The 23,485-nt window shown below is 37.9% G+C and overlaps 1 protein-coding gene across 1 annotated transcript in view; it reads right to left on the bottom strand.

Moving 5' to 3' along the window:
- Positions 1-1,613: 1,613 nt before the first annotated feature.
- Positions 1,614-23,485, bottom strand: part of cerk (ceramide kinase) — a 38,329-nt gene continuing 16,457 nt past the window's right edge. Inside the window, 9 exon segments of the mRNA XM_040139910.1 lie at positions 1,614-4,172; positions 6,362-6,576; positions 11,727-11,806; positions 12,359-12,464; positions 13,490-13,642; positions 13,862-13,936; positions 19,082-19,227; positions 21,277-21,343; positions 21,942-22,067. Coding sequence (XP_039995844.1) covers positions 6,572-6,576; positions 11,727-11,806; positions 12,359-12,464; positions 13,490-13,642; positions 13,862-13,936; positions 19,082-19,227; positions 21,277-21,343; positions 21,942-22,067 — 758 coding nt within the window. The 3' untranslated portion in view covers positions 1,614-4,172; positions 6,362-6,571.

Here is a 23,485-nt window from a genome sequence, read left to right as displayed (position 1 = left end):
GTACCGCCAAGAAACATTACATTCAAAAATGTAAGTACTACACAGAATTTCTGTTATACATTTATGTAACCATCAGCATGGTTTGGATTTTGATCTCCCTACTGAAAAATACAAGAAGATTTCGGTTTTTTACCATCAGATTATAAGCCTGAATACGCAAAAAACTAGTTTGCCCACAACAGCTCAGACTTTGCTAACAGATAATTTAAGAAAAAAAATAAATAAATAAGCGCACAGTAAAAGTACTGACTGAAAAAAAAATGGTTTTGCATCTTAAATTTTATTTCATTTGGGATCAATTTAGATTAGAGTCTGGAATACTGGCTCCAGCTCAAGTTGCTTAACGTTGATGCTTGACAGGTAGAACACAGTCAGTTTATTAAAGTTTTTTTTTTGGTTAAAACCAGGTACTTCCTGCTGCTTTAATTTAAAGTGACACTACACTAATTTTAAAAATTAAGTCATTGTTTACTTCTATTTATGTTGTTCGGCCTGATGACATATGTCATGTGCAGCTGAGTTGCTGATGTAAGTCTTTCGTGGATTAGTTTTGGGGTTTTTTTCTTTTTTTGTGAGATTTTTTTTGTTATTGTTAGATTTAGATAAATTGTCTAAAATTGACATTGAATTTCCATTTTCTGCATGCCATTTATCACCCTTCACTCAATTGTTCAGTCATAGTGGCCTTATATTAGATGAACAGGAGATATTTTCATTGGCACACAAGATTTGGGGTTACTTGTGTGGTTTTTGGCAGATACCGTGGTCTCTTGGAATTTTTGCATGAGATACATTTGCATGGCCTGTTAAAGGTAATAAAGGTGGTGTGGGTTCAGAAGCTATGTTATCTCCACAGAATACAATCAGGCCCAAAAAAATAAGAAATTGCATTTTTATCACTTGGATAGAAAATTTCAACATGTGTTTAAATTTGTGAAGTAATTAGTAGCTAATTTAAGGTCTTATGAAAATGGACACTGTACATTTCCGAAGAATGGCTTCTCTGGTATTGCCTTTTAACCGACACAAGGTAAAAAATTTATACCAAACAGACATTTGCTATTTTGACAAGTTTGTTTTGGGATATTGGGCACCCAAATCCATTTAATCCAATCACTGATATGTTTTATCAGCCACAGCCTTAATCGCAACTAGGATTATTTTGCATATTTGTGGTTAGAAATTTTAAATGATTACAGTTACTAAATTCATATTTCTTTTCTCTTTTGCTGTCTGACACTTTGGAATTGCCTTGCGGAATCAAAAAAGAAACAAGATCCAGACTGTGTGGAGAATGAGCACAGCTTGAAATACCACTCCATCTCAGCAGAGACCTTTGATGTCTGATGTTCTTTAATGAAACATCTCGCTCACATCAGAGCACCCTATTAAATTCCACTCACACAGGGAGACAGAGAAAGAGTGAGATTGAGAAAGCCAGAGGAAGGGAGTGTTGACCTTTGTGTGCCTGCGTGAGAGTCCGTGTGAGAGAGAGAAAAAGAATAGGAGGGAATGAAACATCAGTGGCATCAAGCACACTATGAAGATCACAAAAAGACAGAAAAAGAAATACACTTTATTAAGCATTTTAATCAAATATATCATGTATCTACTTACATCACAGTTTATGTGTTTACTCAAATATGGCGAGCAGAGCAAGACTGAATAAAAACTTAAAAGTCGAGCTGAAATTAAAATTCACTTTTGCAAAGAAATTAGTATATATTATATCCTCGGTGTTGTTGTGATTGATGTACATTACTTTCCTCCAGGGGGCATAAATTGTTGGTTCTGCTAAAAACAGATTGTAATATCCCTTTAAATCCAACAGCCACACAGACAGTTGATGAGTTTGGGGATCGACACTGTTAGCCATTTCTTAGAACCCTCTGTGATTTCAGCCAACTTTACTCCGTGACTCCAAATCAAATCAAATAAAAAAAATAAATAAATAACAAACTAACAAACCGTTTGTGACGCCACATTTTAGTGACGTTGAGTTGTGATTCGTACAAAGTAACGTACTGAGGGTTGACGTTACAGGACTCCCCTTTGATATGAGTTTTGACAATTTTGTCATTTGCTGTCACCAGATCTGGACTCATTAAAAAGAGACAGCTAATCCTAGTCAAAAGTCCCTTTTTGTATAATGTAGGGACACAATATTGAGTGAATGGGAGCTTTAGGTGAAAAGTAGGTGTTGAAATACTATAAACAAAAAGTAGTGAATGCTAATGTTAGCAATCTAAGCTAACTAGCTTCAACTTTTCAAGTGGAAGCCATGGGTGGAAGCTAGTTTGCCTAGCTTGTGAGCTTCCAATACCTGCAATTTCATTAAAGTTTATAATTCATTACATATAAATGAAGGGAATTCAAATTTCAGTTCGACTTTTTTCAGCATTTGCATTGTCAGTCATAAATTGCTAAATCACTAAAACAATCTTTGCTTCCACAGTTTGTGTTTGTCTGTCTGTACATTTGAGTGTGTGTATATGTGTATGTGTGAGGATTTAAAAGCATCTGAGTCTTTGAAAGAGCATAATACTGTAAATTCAAGCATTATAGACATCCAGAGTCAGGATTCAAAGAATGGACGAAGCTTTTATGATGTTAAAAGGAGTGCGTGTGTGTGTGTGCGTGTGTGTGTGTGTATGAGGGTGTGTGAGGCAGCAAGACACTGAATATCGGAAATACCATTGTAGATAGATAGAAAATGCACGTGTGTGCCTGTCTTTGCTCATGTATAGAAACTTGTGTTAGCAGTGTGTTGGCTTCAGTGAGAGAACATCTGCAAAACGGCAGTCATGGAGCTACTTGTGATAAAACTCACTCATCACATTGGCACTTTCACAAAGACAATAATACACACACTTCAATGACTGCACGTCTCTAAAGAGATTGCGGAAAATACACTTAACCCTACACACACACACTCACACACTGCCCTTATTATTATTTTGTATGCAGTTTAAAAGAGAAGAGAGAAGCAATAGAAGCAGTAGTAACCAAAAAAGCTAGTAGCAAAAATAAAAGCTGCTGGTTTTCTTCTCCAGTGACCTTTCTCCAGACACATCAAGACCAGCTTGATCTATAACTAAAGGGAGCAAAATGAAGCTAATTTCAAAGCCATACAATAGATTATCTCTAATAACGATAACAATGTATAATTCTGGCTAATACCAGGTGATGACTGAACTGTTGGTTGTTTTTAGCCAGAGAGGAGCAGAGTTTAGATACACAGGTGTGGCGCAGCAGTGCTGAGACACACCAAATCACTTAGCAACCACTTTGCCTTATTACTCAGAAGCCATCGGGGTCCTGTTAGTGTATTAGCAGGGTATTCAGCTCTTTTCATTAGTGCTCCTGGCTCATATCTGCTTTCACCTGGGTCACAGATTAAATGATTTTTTTCCCAAAAAGGGAAGATCAGATTGTTTGTGTGTTTTTCTTTTTCTTTTTTAGGTGCAGCCCTGGCATTTTATGTCTTTTCGTTTTAACAGTGTAATTCACTGGAATTTTTTTCTTCGTCCTTCTTACAAAGCTGTGTCTCCTTGGCCGTCTCTTCTCTGCATAGGGAGAAATCCTATTTGCGTCCCTCTTGGCAGGATGGAAACCTTTTGCTGATTGTTGTGGCTGACTCCAGCTCAGTCTGGTTCAGCTCTGTTTCATGTGGCTTAGTGAACACCCAGGATGCTTGAGATCCTCTGAGTTTTAACATCTTAATTTTCCAAAAATGTACAGATATGTTAAAAAAAAGCCCAAAAAACAAGTGGTGTCTCTTTGGATCTCCATCTTTACCTTTTTATGGCGGTCGAAAGCTCTCTATCTTCATTTTGGAATTATTTTTTATCACACCTTTAAGTTTTATTCCATCACTTCTTGTGCACAGAGAGGACTTCCTGCATGTTTCATTCAGGCAAACACATTATAGAGAGATGGGATGGCAACATTTGGAGTTCACACTGATGTGATGCATGTATTTTTCCAGGAAAATCATGCCAAGAGCAACTTTGTGTTCTGTTTTCTCGCAGCTAAATGTCCCGTCCAGCTCTCATTCCATTGACTAGTGCGTGCTTGGCTCCAGGGCCCACAGTATAAAAGGGTCTTCAAACACACACTGCTGCTGCTCTCCGATACCGCGGGCAAACAGCCTGATTAACTGGAACTGGACACTGCAGAGAGTAAGTGTACACACACACACACACACACACACACACACACACACACACACACACACACACACACACACACACACACACACACACACACACACACACACACACAAAATGAATAACAAACCATCAACTTAATGACTACGCTCATTTCAATGACACTTTACTGTCCATGTGGCAGATGTAAAGGCAATGGAACGGCACCCCTGTGTGCAAACTTGAAAGTGAGACAATCTTTGTGGTGTGTAAACTATTAAGACCTTTAAAGAGCTGCTATAACAGATGCTATAATACAGATGGGGCTGATACACTTTAATGACATACATAACAGATCTGGATGCACACAGGGTAAAAGTATACTGACAGAAAAAAAAGCACTGAAAAAGGCAAAATGGCTACTACGGTACAGTATGTTGTATAGCCTCAATTAATGCCTGTGCCTTTGTCTGCTACATGGCACCTGTATTTTTAATGGAACACCTGTTGTTTACTTGCAGGCTTCACCAGCAGTTAATAGCATGGAAACTAATTATTTTCAACCCAGTGTGAAGGATTTATTTCCAGAATTTTTCATATCATATAAAAAACAAAAACATCAAAAGTTCAGTACAACACATATAATAACTCTAAAATCAAAGAATCAAGGTTTGATTCAATCACTGTGGCAACTTGAGTTTCACTTCCAAATGTGTATTTGTAATTTAAAAAAAGCAAACATCTTCATTCTTTCCTTCTTTCTTTCTTACTTTCTTTTCCGTTTCGCCTGGGCTATTACCATTAATTATCCAAACAGCACTCTGGCTGGCTCACTCCAAGAACGATTAGCAAAGAGGAAAAGGCAATAAAAGGACGGACTTCTGCTTTAATTAAAGGGGAGTAGCCTTTTAACATGGGGAAGGCCATTAAATTAGCAACATTACAGCGCCATGCATCATTGGCAAAGTACAATGGAGCATGAAATAAATGATGCGTCAAGCAGTGCCACACCGGCTGTATAGAGATCTGATAGCTGAAGTGTGAACAGGGCCAGAATAATGAAGGGGACCAATTCCACCGAGTTGCCAAGATCGTCCAGCAGGGAACTGTGAAATAGTCTCCTGATCAGACATTTTTGGACTCTAGCAGCACTAATGGCACTACTGCTCTCATTTCTGTCTAGCTGTGTAGGAGAACTTCTTTATTACCAGCTAATACTAAGCATCAACACGACTTACTTTCCCTTGATATTAACTATTACATACTGTCCCTTAAATTTTGTAGACTTTAAACTTTGGCATGCTGTTGTTGTAGATTATCAAATCCTGTATCTCTTTCTCTCCAAATAGTGTTGTTGTACCAGTATAACAAGAATAGGAGTCTGCAGCCATGCTAAAAGCTCTGTGAGACTGTAATTAAGAAGAGCGGTGCTTTGAGCTAAATGCTAACATGCCCAGAACAGCAATGCTACTAAGGTGATGTTTAACTGGTATAATATTTACCATGTTCACCATCTTAGTTTTGCATGTAAGCATGCTAACATCTGCTAATTAGCAGTGGTGTAGTGGTGTCTACTGTAGCTTCAGTGGACCTAAGACCCACAGATTACTGTACATGAAAGACTGTAACATGATTGCCTATAGTCTGGAACATGTGCACAGCTATATATCTGTAGCTATTTTTAGCTAGGTATACAGTGGTGGGTATACGCCACAGACCCCCAAAAACAAAGTATTGGACAAATGAAAAGTTTGACCTTATAAGGACTGTACATAAAATGTCAGGTAATCATTAAATCACCAAGGATCCTGCCTGTCTTCATCGCCTCAAGAACTTAACAATGAGACTGTAAACTTTGTCACAGGCTTCATCAAATGGAAAACAAGCAGGCACAGTAGCAAATGATTGAACTGTGCATGTCTTTAGCAGGCAAAACGTTTCAGGTTTACAGTGTTAAAAAGCCAAATACATGGGCAAAACATTCATCACTACAGCCTAGTAACAATAAGTTTTATTTTTTCCAGGGCTGGCTACCAAGTTTGTAATTAATTTTTTTACACCTAAGTTTGACTTCCTTGAGTTTCAGTTTTCAGTTAAGAAACTTCTTTATTTCTAATAAAAATAGAAAACCATGGACTAGGTTGCTTGAAATAAGTATTACTGTTTGTTTGGAGTTGGATAGCACATTCACAGGTGATTCTGTGATTAGTTACCTGACTTGGATGGCAGCTTGAGGCAGGACCTCCCCATCACAGTTCCAGCTACTGTGGGCTTTGCTGTATTTGCAGATTGTGTGGCCAGAGCATATGGGACTGAAGCCTGTCTTTTTTGGAGTCTCACTCAGGTCCTCTAATGAAACCAGTTCCTGGTGCCGCGGCTGGAAACGAAACATCCTCATCCGGTGGACCTCCACAAACGAGTGGTCAAACTGGGGACAGAAGGGAAGCAGACATAAATTAGAAATAGATGAAGGAGAGGAGGAGGAGAGATGGACAGATAGATGGATGAAGGAACAGATGGTGCAGAACTTAAAACCCCACTTTCTTGAATAACTTGAGAGTTTCATCTCAAAATGCAGTTCATTTATACAATACAGTACAATTACAGACAAGTGACAAAGGCACATATGCTGAAAGATGTGAATGAACTTTTTGTTTTGTTTGTTGTTTTGCTAACAAGTGAATATTTTACAGAGACTTATAATTTGAAGAGGGTGTGATTTATTTTGGATTTTTAATTCTGAGCAATGAACATTTAGTGCATTCCTGCTGGCTTAGAACTAAATTCTGCATTCGTTTTTCCTTTTCCATCTCCATTTTGGGCGCTAAGGGTATTTTTTGAAAACAACATGAACTTTTTGAACATGTCTGGAATTGAACATAAACCAAGTAGTTTTATACACAAAATAGCACTGAAAATGAACTGTGTAATATTTCTCTGAAATACGATGATTGTATTGTGTGGCGAAACAATTCTTGGCATGTAATTATTTTTTAGTTAACTAGCTCCTGGTGGGTGAAGTAAAAAGTTAATTTCTCCTCTAAAGTCTCTTTATGGACTCCGATCGAGTTTATAATGAAAAACAAAACTACATGTGAGGTTATCCTTTTTCGCCATGTGTCAAAAAGAAATCAGAAAACAAATACAAAATGGAAGAAGGGAGAGAGGAGGTCAGATAAAATGGAGGTAAATAAGAAACTATGGAAACGGCAGAGGAGTGAAAAGAAGAAAAGAGAGAGAGATGAAACAAAATGATTTTATCAAAATCCCCTTTCATCTCACTCAGTGTTGTAGAAAGGTTCAGCTCTGTCCAGCACACTATTTTTTCTGACTTCACAGGGTAACACTTTCTCTCTATTCTCTTCTCTTTTCTCCTCTTTTTTCTTCCTCTCTCTCTCTCCCTTCCCTCTCTCCATTTCTCGCCCTCTTTCATCCGAAAGCCGAGTGACAGCCATTTATTTTACATCAGACCCACTTTATGACTGCAGCCTCTTTGCATTCATGCTGGACAGTCCGCCTAAAAGGCTTTCTGACAAGGCCATGAATACATTTAGTGGCTTCTCACTCCTTGTTTCTCTTCGCTTGGCTGGACAGTGGTGCCGATATTAAGTGATGCAAAGTCCAACTCACCCTATTCATATGACTACTTGTCTACCTTAGTGTGTTGTAGCTGAAGTAGTCAAGACAGCCTGAAGCTAGAGAACCACCACATTGTGAGATATGTCTGTGAAGATTCTCAATCATCCAAAAACACCACATTATGACTTTTCAATGTCAATACTACACAATGGGTACTGAAATATATAATCTATAAACGGCAGTTAATGAGATCATATTTTTTCATGGTAAACCAAAATTGTGGTAGGCTGATGACACTAGAGGAAAAGCCAAAAGATCTCCAAAATCAGTAGGATTCATCTTCTAAGCACCATGACATAGTCTGACGAAAACTTCATAGCTATCAATCCAGCAATTATTGAGATATTTCTGTCTGGACCAAAGTGGTGGACCAACTGATTGACACTGCCATAGATCCAATTTCAATTTCCAATTATGTCTGAGATGGATACAGTGATATCTTGCTGGTAACCCTCAGCATTGAATTTTAGTATAATGGGGAAATCCTCTGTCACAAAATAATTTTAAGGTCTCTCTGCAGTAGAATCATCAGGGAAAGTTGGCAATTTGATCTTACCCATGCACACTGGCTATTTCATTCATCACACCATCATTTCATGTCATCTTGATGGTAAAATATTTCATTGGGACACGCTAAATATCACAATGAGCAGCAAAATCTTTCCTCATGTTGCTAAATGTCACTGTAACAGTAACAGCCTCTGCACTCTTTTCTTTATAAAATGATTTCTGTTTTACCTGGCAATGAACTGTTTGAATCATATAACTTTTAAAGCTGCAAATATATAATATCCTAATCTGAAAACACCCCTATACAAGAGTAAAACTCATCCTTGTAAGCTGAATACTGTGTGCACTAATGTTGATCTTAGAGTTAAAACTCACCTCGGGATGTCAGTGTTGACTCAAAACACAGTTTGCAATTTCACACTTTTATCAAGGCAGCTACTGAAATTACTTACAAGATTCTTCTAAATGGGATAAACTTCCTGAGGTCCTTCCTGAGGTAATAATTACTAATTACCAGCCTTCCCCTGGTAATACTTGCGCCATCCTGAGAGGGCATTAGTCTAGTATCAGCCTGTTCTCCCGTAAAACATATCCATGATGCAGCGATTACTGGTGCCTCTCCGGACTGGGGTGGAGGTTATTTATGATACGTGGGAAGGCACAAGGGCTAAGACATTGGAACTAAAGTGAACATTAGTTGGGAAATTGAGCGGAGTCAGCAAACAGAGGTGCTAGCACAGCAAGCAAGTTCATTCACAGACTAAATACACTCTCAATTGATCAGAGCACAGATTGAGGAACTCTTGAAGGTGAGCACTAAATCCTGCAGCAAAGGGACTGATTGGGGGCTTTTAGTGATGAATGAAATTGTCTCGAAAGTTTCATGGTTTGGAGATTTCTTCACTCTTTGAAGAGGAGGCTTCTTTTAATCCTGCTGGATCCAACAGAGTTTGAGCTAAATGCTAACCTTCCTGGCTCATTTCACTTCTGAAACATGTTGTACAGCATGACTCATGCAAAATACTCATGTACATTAACACCGAAGTATTGACTACATGACTACACGTACAGTTTATTGTAGTTTTTTGCATACTTCTGTTTGACTCCTATAGGTTGACTATTTAGATTAGATTAGATTAGATTAGATTAGATTAATTTATCTACAGACAGAATCCAGCAAGTATCTTTCACTAAAAAGAAGGAAACCGATGTGTATTTTGAGAAATATGTAGAGGAAAGGTAATCAGGGCTATTAGGTACATTTCCAGTATTTTAATTTCCAGTATTTAACGTATTTTTGGTTGTGAAACTTGAATTGCATTATTCTCTACTATACAACTAAACCAAACTAAAGAAGTCAAGTCTAAATACTTTAAATTTATCGTGAGGGTTCCCAGCAGGCAGTTTACTCCAAATAACTTAAGTCCAAATAAGTGAACTCACTCACTCACAAATTAAATTTAAATTTTGCATGTTCAGGCAGGCAAAATTGTGAGTTTGCAACAAAAATCAAGTGCTGCTTTGAGTTTGTTTGGGGTATTCTGCCATCCTTAAAATACTTACTTTTACCAGTTAGGTAAGAAATGAATATAAGATACAAAATCCAGATTCCTTTCAGCCTCCCATTTGGTTATTCCAGAAGTGCTGAAACTAATCATCTTTGTTCCATTAGGAATTTGGTTTTGAAATGATACTGTGTATTTTGTAAGTGCTTTATGAGTCCTGAGGTTAAGTTTCAAGCTTGTCACACAACAGCAGTGATGCTGATGAGGGTCCATTAAGATCCCGATGTTTTACCCTGATGACTGAGCTGAGATAAAAACTTTGACGCTGAAAGTAATGTACTAAATAAAAATGTCTTCTGTTACAAAATGCAATTAAGTTTGGCCAAAGAAGGGTTTACAACATCTAAAGATGAAGCCATATACAGCAGATAGAGGACAGGCTTGATTAACTTTAAGTTCTTTGTTATGATTAAATGCACATGTGGCATAAAAATCTCAAATGACAGACACAATGGCTTCACTTCACAAATCCCTACTCAGTTCATCAGAGATTAGCAACTTTTTAGAAGGGATGGTGTATCAAAGACACAGTAGTATCACCCACAGGACTGCCAGTGCCTGTCACCAGGGTGATAGTCAATGGAATAAGCTGCAAAAAGTGATCACAGATGTCCAAATCTGCATCTGACTGTTTTATGAGCATATCAGAGGGAAAATTATGTGATCTCAGAAAGCAAAATGATTCATTACCTCCCCCCCCCCGTTTCACAAAACAAACTTAACAAAAGTGATAATGCGAACCAGTGATAACAAGCAAGGCTACATAAAAACAACAATATTCTAATTGGGAAGTAGTGAATAAAGCTAACTAAAAAAATAAGTAAAAATAAATAAATAAACAAAACAACAAATCCAACTGTGGGCTGTAGGCTTTGCATTAGGAAAATGTTTCCAAATTAGTATTTGCTTTCGAGGCTGGCTCATTTGAGAGAGAGTGTCGTGCCTCATTGATTTAGCAGTTGTCTGAGATGTCCCTCGCCAGAAAGGAGAAAAAAAAAAAAAAAAATCGCAAAACAAGTGGCAGCACTGGCGTGAGGCAAACCCCCTGTCAGAGCTGGCAGAGCCAAATTTCTTACTGATTAGTGGGAGTCTGTCACACATCTTACACAAACAGGTTACGCTTGTGTTCATATTTACACAAGAAAAAAATACACACACACTCCATAGGAAAGCCGCGGTCCCAGATAGCAAGGGCCAATATAGAATATCTTGAATTGAACATCACAACACTAATTAGAGAGGAAAAAAACACACACAGCTCATCTGCAGCACAAAGTATGCACACAAACATGTACCAGTGCACATACACAGCACTCAGTATTTCATCTGCCTCCAGAGGTTTGTGCTGCTGTGTTGGTGGTTTGAGAGGATTGTGTGTGCGCCACGGCCAGGGGGACAGAGATTTTGGAGATTTAGAGATTGATAGACAAAAAAAGCTCCAGCAGGGCATGACGAGGAATTGTGCAGTGTCACTAAAATCTGTTTATATTTTCTCGTCAATAACTCATCAAGAAGCTCATCAAGAATTTTGTCATGCTGCGGGGGGGAAAATAGCCCCAAGGAAAGTGGAGATGAAGAGAAATTTGAGAAGGAGAAGATGATGCCATCTACACAGTGCACCTCAGGTACTTACCTGATTTGGTCTGTGGTGTGTGTGACTTCAAGGGAAAAGACAGCCAGTGTTAGATTGTCTTGTCTCCTTTTGTTTTTTGTCTTTTCTCTCCAACTACAGCTTCAGAGATACTCATTTTCACAAATCTCAAACAAAATAGACAAGCAAGCAGATAACGAGGCAGAGAAATGAGAAATACACTTTTGGTGTAATTAATTTGACATATTTCAAATAATAACCCCAAACTCGTACCTTTATCAGACTTTTCCTTCACCCCTGACATCTCCCACTGCTTGGACTTTGATGATGGCTTGTGCTGACAGACAGGGCACCTGAAATATCAGCGTAACCTTGTTTTTAAAATAATAAAACCATCAGTGTTGCTGTGACATGCAAGGCTTTAACAAGCTTAAATGATTCATTAAGTGGGAATAAATTCAATCCATCTTAAACTGACATATGCTTTACCTGTGTCTAGCTATTTATAAATTAGAAGTTCTTGTCAGAAATGCTCATAGAAGTATATAGCTAGAAAGGCCTATTGTAGCATAGTCATATCACTTTTAATGGTAAAATAAACTCTCAGGGAAAATGGTGTTTTTACAGATTAATGGTTTTCAGCCCCCTTTTAGTCCCGATAACAAATGCAAACATTGTCTGTGCCCCGCATCTCAAAAACCAAAGCACTTAGTCAAGCACTTTTTGGAAAAGATTGAATGTGTTCAGTCCACAATAAATCAGATAGGCTTCTTGACAATGTAAACTAACCCATTTAAGCTCTGGCAGGTGCACCGCTACTACTGAACTACATCAGATAAGTTAGCAAATTGTAAAATAGTGCCAGAAAGCTGTAAAAATAGATATCTCTCAGATGCTTTATTTACCCAGATCGACACTGCAGCTTGTCCCTGGGGTTCCCCATGTTGTCCTCGGCGGGGAGGAAAGAGATGGCGCCTTCATAGTAGTTGTGGCTCAGAAAGGTTTTTACCCCTGGGACAAAAATGTAGTGTGGACTTAGTAATGCATGCCAATTTGTTTTATTTGTTGTGCTTAATTTAACTCTAATTATACTTGGCAAGACAACTAAGAGTAAAATTGACACATCTGCACGGCCAACTGGACCACTATTCTTTTTCTCTGGAGGCTCTTGTAAGTTTAACCGGGTTAAAAAAAAAGCAAAGTTTTCAGACTTTTATTTAAAACACTTATTATGTTTGGTAGTGGTAGATGCAGTTCAGCGACCTCATTTATAAATCATGTGTTCACAAAGTTTTGTGATTGAATTATGTGTACGCTCATTTCTACACATACAGTAAAATTACTGGTACACAGATACATAACCCCCAACTTTACTCTCAACCATGTAATCATAACTGATAGATTAGAGCTATCTTTGTATGAGTGGGCCTTGTTTTGTTTGTCTAGTGCCTGCACGTGAGGATGCACATGTACATGCAATATACAATGGTTTCACACAATTCCACTGTTCTTCAGGTGGTGGTCGTGCGCCATGAAATGCAGCGATGCACCAGCATGACTGCAAGCCAGTAAACAAGAATGTAAACATAGCAGGTTTCAAAATGATTAAAAAAAAAAAAAGGTTTGTAAATATTTTATGAAGAAGGAAATAGATTCAACATGCTTGTTATAATTATACAATAATCACTAGTAGTCTAGATGCTTATAAGCATGGAAATAGTGAAAATGTGGGAGGAGAAATCTTGGTGTTGTTAGTGAGTCTCACTACAGACCTACACAAGAGTTTTCACTGAATCTATAAGCCTGAGGCTCTGTGTTAGATTTATATCTTTAATCCTACCAAGCCTGGACCTAAAGCAAGACCAGCAGGCTCTGAACTACAGGTCACCCAACATTAAAATACTGTAATCCTGTGTGTGGTCAGTAAGATCTAAGGCCAGTGAGCCATGGGTTAAAAACAAAATTAAAAGGTTAAAGTGTGTAGGTAGGCTTAGCCTTAAGAGTTGCTCAAGTTTAGAAAATGATGGCCCTCATACCTGACAGGTCATATCTAGCAGGACCTAGCCATCTCTTCCTCTCACTGTCTGTCAGTACATCTCCATAGAAACCGTAGCCAAGCAACGAGATGGAGTATCTGAGGAAGATGTCGTTGTGGTGAACTGAACACACGTCCATTGGCTGGGAATCACCTGTTAAGACACACCCAGTAGAGTTGTAAAATGACACTTCAAGGTTACTACAACATGCAACACACCAACATGAAACTAAAACCAGCTGCTCTAATAATCATTCAAAGGTTGATGTAGCTTCTTACATAACACTGATAAGGTGTGATAAAATTGAAACAGGATGCCAGCCTGAGAATTGAGATAAACAAGTGGTGAAAGTCTTGAATGACTTCTACTCACCCACAATGATGTGTAAAGTAGAGGTAACTGGATCATTGGTTCCCACTGTGGCAAAGCAGATACAATCAGTGGACCCTGTTAGATAAGAGGCCCACAGGTCAATGGTTAGCCATTATAGTACTGACATGTTAAAGACAGTGAAATGAGAAATTACCTTTTTATTTAAAATGTTACAAGCACATAAACTATTTTCACAAAAACAATCCATTTTTTTACATTCTTATAGCAAACTTACACTGTTTAAAGCCACAAAATGTAGAGTTTTTAATCATTTTGAAAATTTCTCATTTTGCCATTCTTCAGTGGTAGAATCAAAAAAGTCATTACAGTAGACAGCTCCCCCAAATCTCGTTCAACTAGTTTTGTTTCATTTTTATGTAAGCTGGTTTGGCTGGTCGACCCATCCCAGCATTGTTGCAAGGATCGGTCGAGTGTCATTCATGTTTTTGAATCTATTTCTTCCTCCATTGCTACAGAAAGAAAGTGAATCAGATGCTTGAAATTTTCCCTTGTCCTTAAAATTACTCTATTTATAAGTCTAAAAATGACAACGTGGAGTTTGGTTAGAACAACCATTTTCGGTTGAACAGACAATAAGATACAATCCTACATTTATATTAATGTGATTTTTCTGGTTACTTCATAGTAGTGGACCTTATATGCTTATCATAGGTACGATGGACAATGTGTCCTGAAACTTTTATGTGTCAATATCTAATCAGGACAGACTGTACAGGCATGTTGCCAGACTCTACTGGCAGGTAAAGCTGCAAAGATCTCAATCACATGTGTACATGTCTTATTCATACATTAAAGTTGCTACTAAGTAAGAAGAATTCAGTTGAAGGATTTTATTAAGCGGAAGTGAGGAGAGGTTTCAGTCATAAAGTCAACTAATCATATAGCTCCAGGCCTGGGGCTATCATCGGCTCTCTTAGCCAACAAATGACAGATAAGAGGCCTCCCCTGCCTTGAGAGAAATGTCGAATTTGACATTAAATCTTTCAACTTGAGAGGTAATAAGGCTCTATCGCTCTTTTTCTGCACCACGTTGCGTAATTTCAGACCCTCTCTGCCCTACTTTGATCATCTTCAAGTGGTGAAATGGACCCACTGCCACTGATAAAATACAGAGAAAGTGAGGGCAAGAGGAGAGAAGAAAATGAAATCTAACCAGTGATTTTTTGAGCTGGCTCACAGAAGCGTGACAGAGGAGATCAGGCCTGTCATTCAGCGGTGGACACAGATGAGTATGAAGATGAGTTCCCTCGCTTGACTCTCTGACTTCTTATGAATATCACTTATCTGTCCTTTGCTGCTTCTCCTCTGAGCGTTATAATCACATCCCAGCACTTTCCAATTGCTCCTGACAGCGCTGCACTGCCTGCTGTTTTGCTGAGCGTAAAAATGGTGACATATGCCATTTGACTGTTCTAAAGCTACACAGTAAAAGCCAGCTGACTTTGAAATGATTTAAGTGGCGCACACAGATGTTCAACGATGTTCAGCCCTCAGATGTTCAATGCTTTATTCCCCTTAAGTTACTCAACCACAGTAGCCTGTTGGCGTATTCAGAGGAGAGCGCATTAACTGTCACAAGACGTATCCTCAGTGGAGAAGTTCCAGTTTTTATCTGCACTTCCCCCAAAACTGTCTCGCCAGTGAGATCCTCTTGAAAGTGAGATCATCCTTATCTCAGCGACAACAATGGAGTCTAGATGCTTTTTAGTGCTGCTCCAAAAAGGATATTTTTGCTATTTGAATCCTCAGTACATGAATGTATTTATAGCTGCACTTGTGACAGTATCATATAATGACAACAGTGAACCCCTTTGAACCAGACAAATGGATCTTAAAACAACATATAACTTCTTGTTTCTTCATCAAAAAATTGTACTTCAATGTGTCAGGGTTAACTGACATTCTCTTTCAGTCCATAACAGCTAAAACCAGTGTAACAGGAATGTGTCATGAGGAAAGTCTGAAATAAAGTATGTAAAAAAAGATCTGTGACCAGTCCAGAAATGAGTTTATGACTCTTAATTTGAACCTTGGCACACAGGACTTTGATACCTTACTAAAACTGTTTCATGACTTTGACATCAATATTGATCATTATATTGATCTAATCATAATCATAAATCAAACCCAGGTGGCAAAGATACAGTCCTTTGTGAGGATACAAGCAACGATGTACAAAGAATCAAAGTGTATGGCTGCATAGCAGGCCACAGCTTTCGTTGCAAAACCTTGATGCCTGCGATTGTTGCCTTACAGCAAAAGTGTGTGTGCAAAGATGTTAGAGACACTTTCCATTATCACCATTATTTCACACATCACTGGAACTTTAATAAGAAAGTTACAAACTGTTTCAAAATTAGAGGAGATGAATAAAAAAGTGATCAGTAAGGCAAAGATTCACTGATCGTTTTAGGTCAATACAGTAGGGGAAGAAGGATTCTCTAATCTATAGTAGAATAAATTGTTTAAGGATAAGGCTGGCGGTGTTATATATTTTTGTTATTTTCGACAAATTGCATGAAAAGACCAAAACCAACAATATGCTAGTTTGTCTTTCAGGACTTTTCGACTTCCATAACCTGTCTGTGGCACTCAGCCCCAGTCCCATTTGTTCCTACTAAAGATGTAAGTCTTTACAAACGTCTGACAAACATACTCTTTTATTTAAAAAAAAAAGAAAAAAAGGTCAGTATTTTCCTAAAACAGCTGGGCACTGTAGTTTTTAGAGAATGTTCCTCAAAAAGGAGTAAATATTGCTCTTCTTAGGGACTATTTTCAGAGGCTTATAAACTCACATTTGGTGCTTGTCATCCAGCGCAAAAGTGTGACTGACTGATGTGTTTTTAATATCTCTTTTCTTTTCTTCTTAGAACTACATAGAGCTCTAAAGCACAGAGGAACAAGTTATATCAGGCTTGGGCCACACAGACAATACTTGTCAGTAAGATCAGTTAATTTCTGGTTTTTGTCTTTTCATGCAATTTATTGACAATGAGAAAAATATAGAACATTGCCCTTTAGGCATGTTGGCTGTGCAATTATTGTAGAATTACCATTTCAACTTACACATGAAACTGAATCTGGTACATTTTCAGTCTCAGGTTTGGTTTTGATTTTTGTTACTTAGGCGATGTTTGTTACTTAGGAACTAGAATTTCACTGCAAACAGGTCCATTGTCATGAATGATACACTGCCTTCTTTGGCTATGCTTAGTTAATGTTCTTGAAGGGATGACAAAAACTTGTTCTGAGTTTAAAAACACTGAAGATTGGTTGGCCTTGGTCATAAGAGGGTTTGTTTAACTCAATGATGTGATAAAAAGCCAAGCGAAGACTTTAATCCCATTTTTAAACACTAAAGCCCTTGTATTGAAATAGCATACAAGTAACATTTAAAAATCTAATTGGAACAGTTATTGTATATTGAGAGCTTACATCCCAGTGGCACTGAGTTTGACTGACAGCCTAAAGTACCTGAGCAGAAGTGTGATTGTAAGATGTTAGACCTTTATACAGTTGTATAAAAAGATTTGACATCAAAATGTTACACATCTAACAATTTAATTTATTTGCTTTTGTAAAAAGGCAAAGAGTCACTGCTTCCAAATCATTGTATGTAATTGGCCTAAAAATGATTTCCTTTGTTCCCAGCCGATTTTAGAACTCTTCTTCTATTACCATCACACTGTGCACCAAATAGCCTCATACTAGTCTTCATGCACTGTATTTCTATCCTCATGAAAATATGAAAATTACAGTGATTTCAAAATGTCACCCAGCACGTTGCCATTTATGGCACTTGGAATGATTGACCCTCAGCAGGGCCCTAGTGGGACCCCCTGCCTTGTTGCCATAGAGATTCTCAGCAATCCGGGATCAGCAGTGCTTATGTTCTTCACAATGGGAATCAATAACAGTTCTGATGAGTGGGACTTCTATGCAGGAGTGACCAAGTATTTTTTTTTCTCCAACACCTCTCCTGTACAATCAAGGGGGGGGGACTTGACATTCATCATGCAACTCATATCTTGACACAACACATTAACAAACCACATTAACACTATACATTTAAGTACTTGGACATGTATATTTACTCTAGCCCTTTAACACTGTATACACTCAATTTGTGACTTCAGGACTTATTGAATAATGTGGGTTTTTTTTTAACTTCATGACAGAAACACAAGTGATTTCCTATATTTCCCAGAGGGACTTTTACTTTTGACAACTGTGAGAGACCTGATGTGAACTCCATGCATTCAGCAATGGGTTACACTCAATGTGTAGATGGAGAGAGCAACAGTAATGGTGAAAGTTTAGCAAGAGTTTTTTCATTTGAGAAAAAGTAATTTGTCTCCTTTAGGCAAATTATAATGAATCATGCAAGCATTACATCATATTCTAAACAGTCTGCTGCTGAAGAGTGGAGTCAGATTTCAGTCTCGTGTGACTTCTTAGATTAGTTCACATCAAGGTGTTTACAGCCATAGGAGCACCAAGACTTAGAAAGTGTGACTGGCTTGCTAAAGTTCTCAAACAGTTCTATTTTTCATTATTTCACATTTACTGTTGTTGTACAAATTTCATAAAATCCTTTAAAGAAATATTTCAGTATTTTGGGAAATATGCTTTCTTGCAAAGAGTTAGAAGAGAAGATTAATACCACTCTCATATTTGTCAGTTAAATTTAAGGCTACTGCCACCTCCCCATTACCTTAAATTAGCTCAGATGGTACTGCTATCGGCCAAAAGGCTCAGAAAAGCCACAACGTCATTTTTAAACTTTGATTTTTAGACAAGATTTTTATTAGACTAATAAACATGTTAATAAGGGAGCTTTAGAGGTGTGGGTATTCCGATTTTGTTGACTTCAATCAACGGAAGGTTAGCTGTTTCTCCTTTTGTCCAGACTTTATGCTCAGTTAACCAGCTGATGGCTGTAGCCTCATATTTAAAAGTATGAAATACTATATGAGAGTGGTATCAATCCTGTTATCTAACTCTCAGATGTAAAGCAAGTAAGCATATTTCCAAAAATGTTGAACTATACCTTTAAAGCTTTTAATGAAATGAGAGTAACACCAAAGTTAAATTCCTTTCATTTGACATCTACAGACCATTAACACCAAAACCCCTAATTAAGCACTGCTGTTTTCAAACCCTGAATATGTTTTATGTGATAAAATAGGGAAAGCTCACCTACAGGAATGATCCTTATGCGTAGAGAACACGGCACCAACTCTGCATCTGGTTGGTTCTGGTCCACACCATGGTCAGTTTGGGTCCTGGTGACCAACCCGTGCACGATCTCGCTGAACATCCCATCTCCACCCACACACACCACCCTGGGCAGAAAAATGATCGACAACTTACAACTTGCATACATGGGTCTAAGAGTTTTTACCTCTAACCTTGAATATAACACAACTGGGCAGTAGGTTTAACTGTGAAACCCTTCAATAAACATGAATATCGTGCTGTGCCACCTTGCATTACAGCTTATGAGTCTATCTCAAAAACCTTACAAAAATGGTCCTATAAATTGTATGAACTGCTGTGTAAAAACATACTGGCCTCTAATCCCGCTCTGCCTGAGCAAATATCTGATGGACAGAAGCTAGAGTTGATAGGGCAATCAATAGGAAAAACCTTTCATGTAATTGATGCCATTTATGTTCACTTATCAGCTGCTTTTTACTTCACATACTCCCCTTACTCACAGACCTGAGCAGCAACATCATGTACAATTTGAGTTGAAAATTTGAACTTGACTTATGCAAGTGACTTGTATATTTTGATTTATTGTACAGTTATTTTAAGTGGTTCTACATGCCTAAAGTTTGGGTAAAATGTGGAAATTCTAATACACCTTTAGTGAAATCTGTAATCTGTATTGCGTTTAGGTCCTAACTGCTGCTTTTCGCTACAGGTGACCACTTGATTTTTACTGAACATCTTAAGCATTGGGTAGGCATATTAGGTACTGTTTTAGAATGATTTTATTCTGACTCAAAGTGACCTTTAGGGCACTGTAAATCCTCCACTATTTTACTCAAGGAGTGTCACGGGAATCAGTCCTTGGTCCTTTACTATTCTCTATCTACAAGCTACTTTTAGATCAAATTACTATTACTGTTATAGTTTCCAATTTAATTTAGATGTCTCTCAGAAATACTTCTCCTTTGATTCAAATGACATCATGCAACTGAGAAAACTACATGTCTGTCTAACAAAGACTAAAAATTGGTTATCTCAGACCTTTGTTCAGATAAATTCACTAGATCAGAAGTTATTATAGTTCCAAAATCTTCAGTCAGTCACATTTCCTCACACTTAAGGTCCATGTTTTCAAACATAATGTCTCAAAATCTTGGTGTCACATTTTCACAACAAGCTGAATATTGATCCACATGTGAACTTGCTTCCTACATCCTCAGAACGATGCCAAAATTCTGCCTTTTTTTTTTTTTTAATCTGCGAAGCACTTGCTAACAGTAATCTTTGCTTTTATTACTCCCTGATTAGACTGTTGCCTCTCTCTTTATTCCTGTCTGAGTCAACATAACGTGCTCATAAGATTCAATAGAAGATTGTATATGGTCTTAATTTTAGCATCTATACATTAGTTGCCTGGTTGTAATTTTTAGAGTGGATTTTAATATTTTAATGATTCATGGAGTATCACAGGTATCAGTCCTCAGTCCATTAATATTCTCTGTCTACATGCTACCTTTTGGTAAAATATTTCAAAGCATCCTATCCGTCAGAGGCAAGTCAAATACAGCATGTACCTATAAGACACATTATGGGACTGATTCCTAACTATATTTTTGACTTGCTAACCCCCATATGAGCCCAAGTGCAGCCTGAGATCCTCTGGTAAGTTTCAACCTGCTGGAGGACATCAGACAAGCTCTTTATCTTTGTTCAAGTCTCTCCTAAAAAACATTTTATTTTAGAAATGCATTTTCTTAAAATGTTTTCATCCTGTGCTTGCTCTTTTTTTTTAAATGTTAATTATTTCTACTGTTTATTTATTACATTACACATACATCACTTGATTATGAGGTTCGAGAAAAAGACCTAACAAAACAGAAAGGGTTACAACAGTATCTGTTTGCTACACTACTATGTAGCATGTTTACTACTGTTCATCTGCCAAATGCTAGGAAATCCTGATTTAAAGATATTAACACATGCAAGTCAGTGTCTGAGATCATCAGAACACAACACAGACTACAACACAACGGGGCCTCATGCAAACTTCTAATATGCATTAACTGATATACAGGTCATGGCAAAGCCTCTCAGTGGCTTTACTACAGTATGAACGGACAAGAGTCAACTCTATGTCACAGGGAATCATTGTTGATCCACCTAGCTTGAGTACTTACCCATCATATTTATCTAGATTGGCCTCTGTTTCCAAGTGGTTCCTGGCATGATTGGCACGTACCGTAACTATAGAGACAAATCAAATGCTAAGTGTTAGTACAATTTCAGTGAAAGGAAATGCACAAAAAAATGATAAGACACTTTGTTGCTTACAATAAGAATGCTTTGGCATTTTGGAAAAAAAAAGAAAAGGAAAAGTACTGCACTTTTGAAATATTCACTGGAACCTGTCGTTCAGAAAAAGAAAAGGCACAGTGGGGCAAAACAATGTAATTCCGCTATTGTATATTACCCTCAAAATAAGCTCTGGGCTCATAAAAACAAAAACAATTATTCAACAGTAAAATTGTTTTTGTTTTTATGAGCCCGTACCAGACATGTAAAGTGAATAGTATTCACTCTGACGGACTATCAATACCTCAGACTATGTGTAGCTGTAGTAAACACTTATTGAATAATAGATGTGTTTGGATACCCAAGCTTATCAACTATCACAGCTTCCATTAAGGTGTTGGTGTGATCAATGGCACTATAAGCCAAATCATATCCTTGCAAGCCTCTTCAGTCCCTGCAAGAGGCCATGGTGACCGTGGAGATCTATATGGCAGCCATCAGGACTCATTTTTTATTTAAATGTTAAGGAACACCACTGATAGGGACCCACCAATCACATCAGCCGAGATGCAGGCGCAGCAAAACAGTGGAGCCACCTTCTGCTCATAAATACATTTCCCGTGCTGCTTTCCGCCATAGGGATTGATGTACACCATAAGGCTCTTTGGTCGGTTGGCTGCAGAGTGAGGGAGGGTTATGAGATAGTCATTAAAAAGGCCTAGTGTTTACCATTTTTACAAATGTGTAGCTGACAGCAGCTTGATGAAGTTTTCATTAACCAGAGACCTTTCTCAAATGCTTAGTCAAACTGACTGCCCCCCAAAACACACTGCTCAAGAAATAAATGGTGTGTCTACTGACTGTAGGAGGAGTGTGGAGCAATTCAGAGGTGCTGCATCATTTGGTGATAAACCTACAAAGTGCTGCGATGGGGAATACTAAATGGTTAGTTTATGGCTGTTGTGGAAGACAGTGTTTAGGACAACAAAAATAGACAGTTTGGAACAAAGCAGCTGCTCAAACTGAAAATGAATGGATTGGAATCAAGTGCTAAATGAGTACAAAGAAATATAGGGTGATATTGTTTGGTAATAAAACAGTTCTATTAGATTACATAAATGGATTATCAGTGGGTGATGTAAATGTGAACTGTGGAGGAGACTAACACTATTGAACACACTAAGGCTTAATGTAATAAAGCTTAATGTGTTCATAATATGTCCTGACTGATAGTGTAATAACATTTTTATGGTAATGTAATTTGTTAATACATCATTGGAAAACATTAAAAATTCCTTACTACATTAGTAAGGAGGTTGACCACTTTTTTCCCAAATGAATGATGTAAAATTTTGATGGCTGCTGTGCTGTTATGTACATTTTCAGTTGAGTTTTGAATGGGATTTAGTTCAGCACTCATTGCTGGCCAGTTTAAAATAGTCCATCTTTTCCTTTTCAACCATTCTCTTGTGCTGTTCGATGTGTGCTTTGGGTCTTTGTCCTGCTGAAAGACCCCAGACCTTCGCCCCAAACCGAGTTTTCTGACACTGGGTCACACGTTTTGCTCTAAAATGCCTTGGTAATCTTCTGATTTTATCCTTCCTTTGATACATTCATTGCCTCCGGTACCAGAGGCAGCAAAGCACAGCATATAACCTCCACCATGTTTAACTGTAGGTAGGATGTTCTTGTCCTTATGGGCTTCATTTCATTGCCTATACACCAATTGATGCACTGCATTCCCAAAGAGCTCTACTTTTGTTTCATCTGTCTATTAGTTATCTCAGAAAGACTGTGGCTCATTTATGAGAGTTTTTGCAAACATTTGTCTTGCCTTTTTTGCCTTTCTATCAATAATGGTGTCCTCCTTGGCCTTTGCCCGTGGAGCCCTATTTGGTTTAGTGTGCGGTTTATGGTATGGGCTGAAACCACCAATCCAGATTGCTTCAGGTCAGCATCAAGCTCTTTAGATGGTGTGGTGCATGCATGGTGTTTTTTCCACAATCCACATCAACCTTTGCAGAGTTCTCTCATTGAGTTTCTTCTTAGAACCATGTCCTGGAAGCATCTTAACAGTTTTATGATTTTGAAACT

The sequence above is a fragment of the Xiphias gladius genome, chromosome 2, assembly GCF_016859285.1.
Source record: "Xiphias gladius isolate SHS-SW01 ecotype Sanya breed wild chromosome 2, ASM1685928v1, whole genome shotgun sequence".
Lineage (NCBI taxonomy): Eukaryota > Metazoa > Chordata > Actinopteri > Istiophoriformes > Xiphiidae > Xiphias > Xiphias gladius.
Note: the sequence above shows the minus strand (reverse complement) of the source record. Positions and strands in the feature narration are given on the sequence as shown.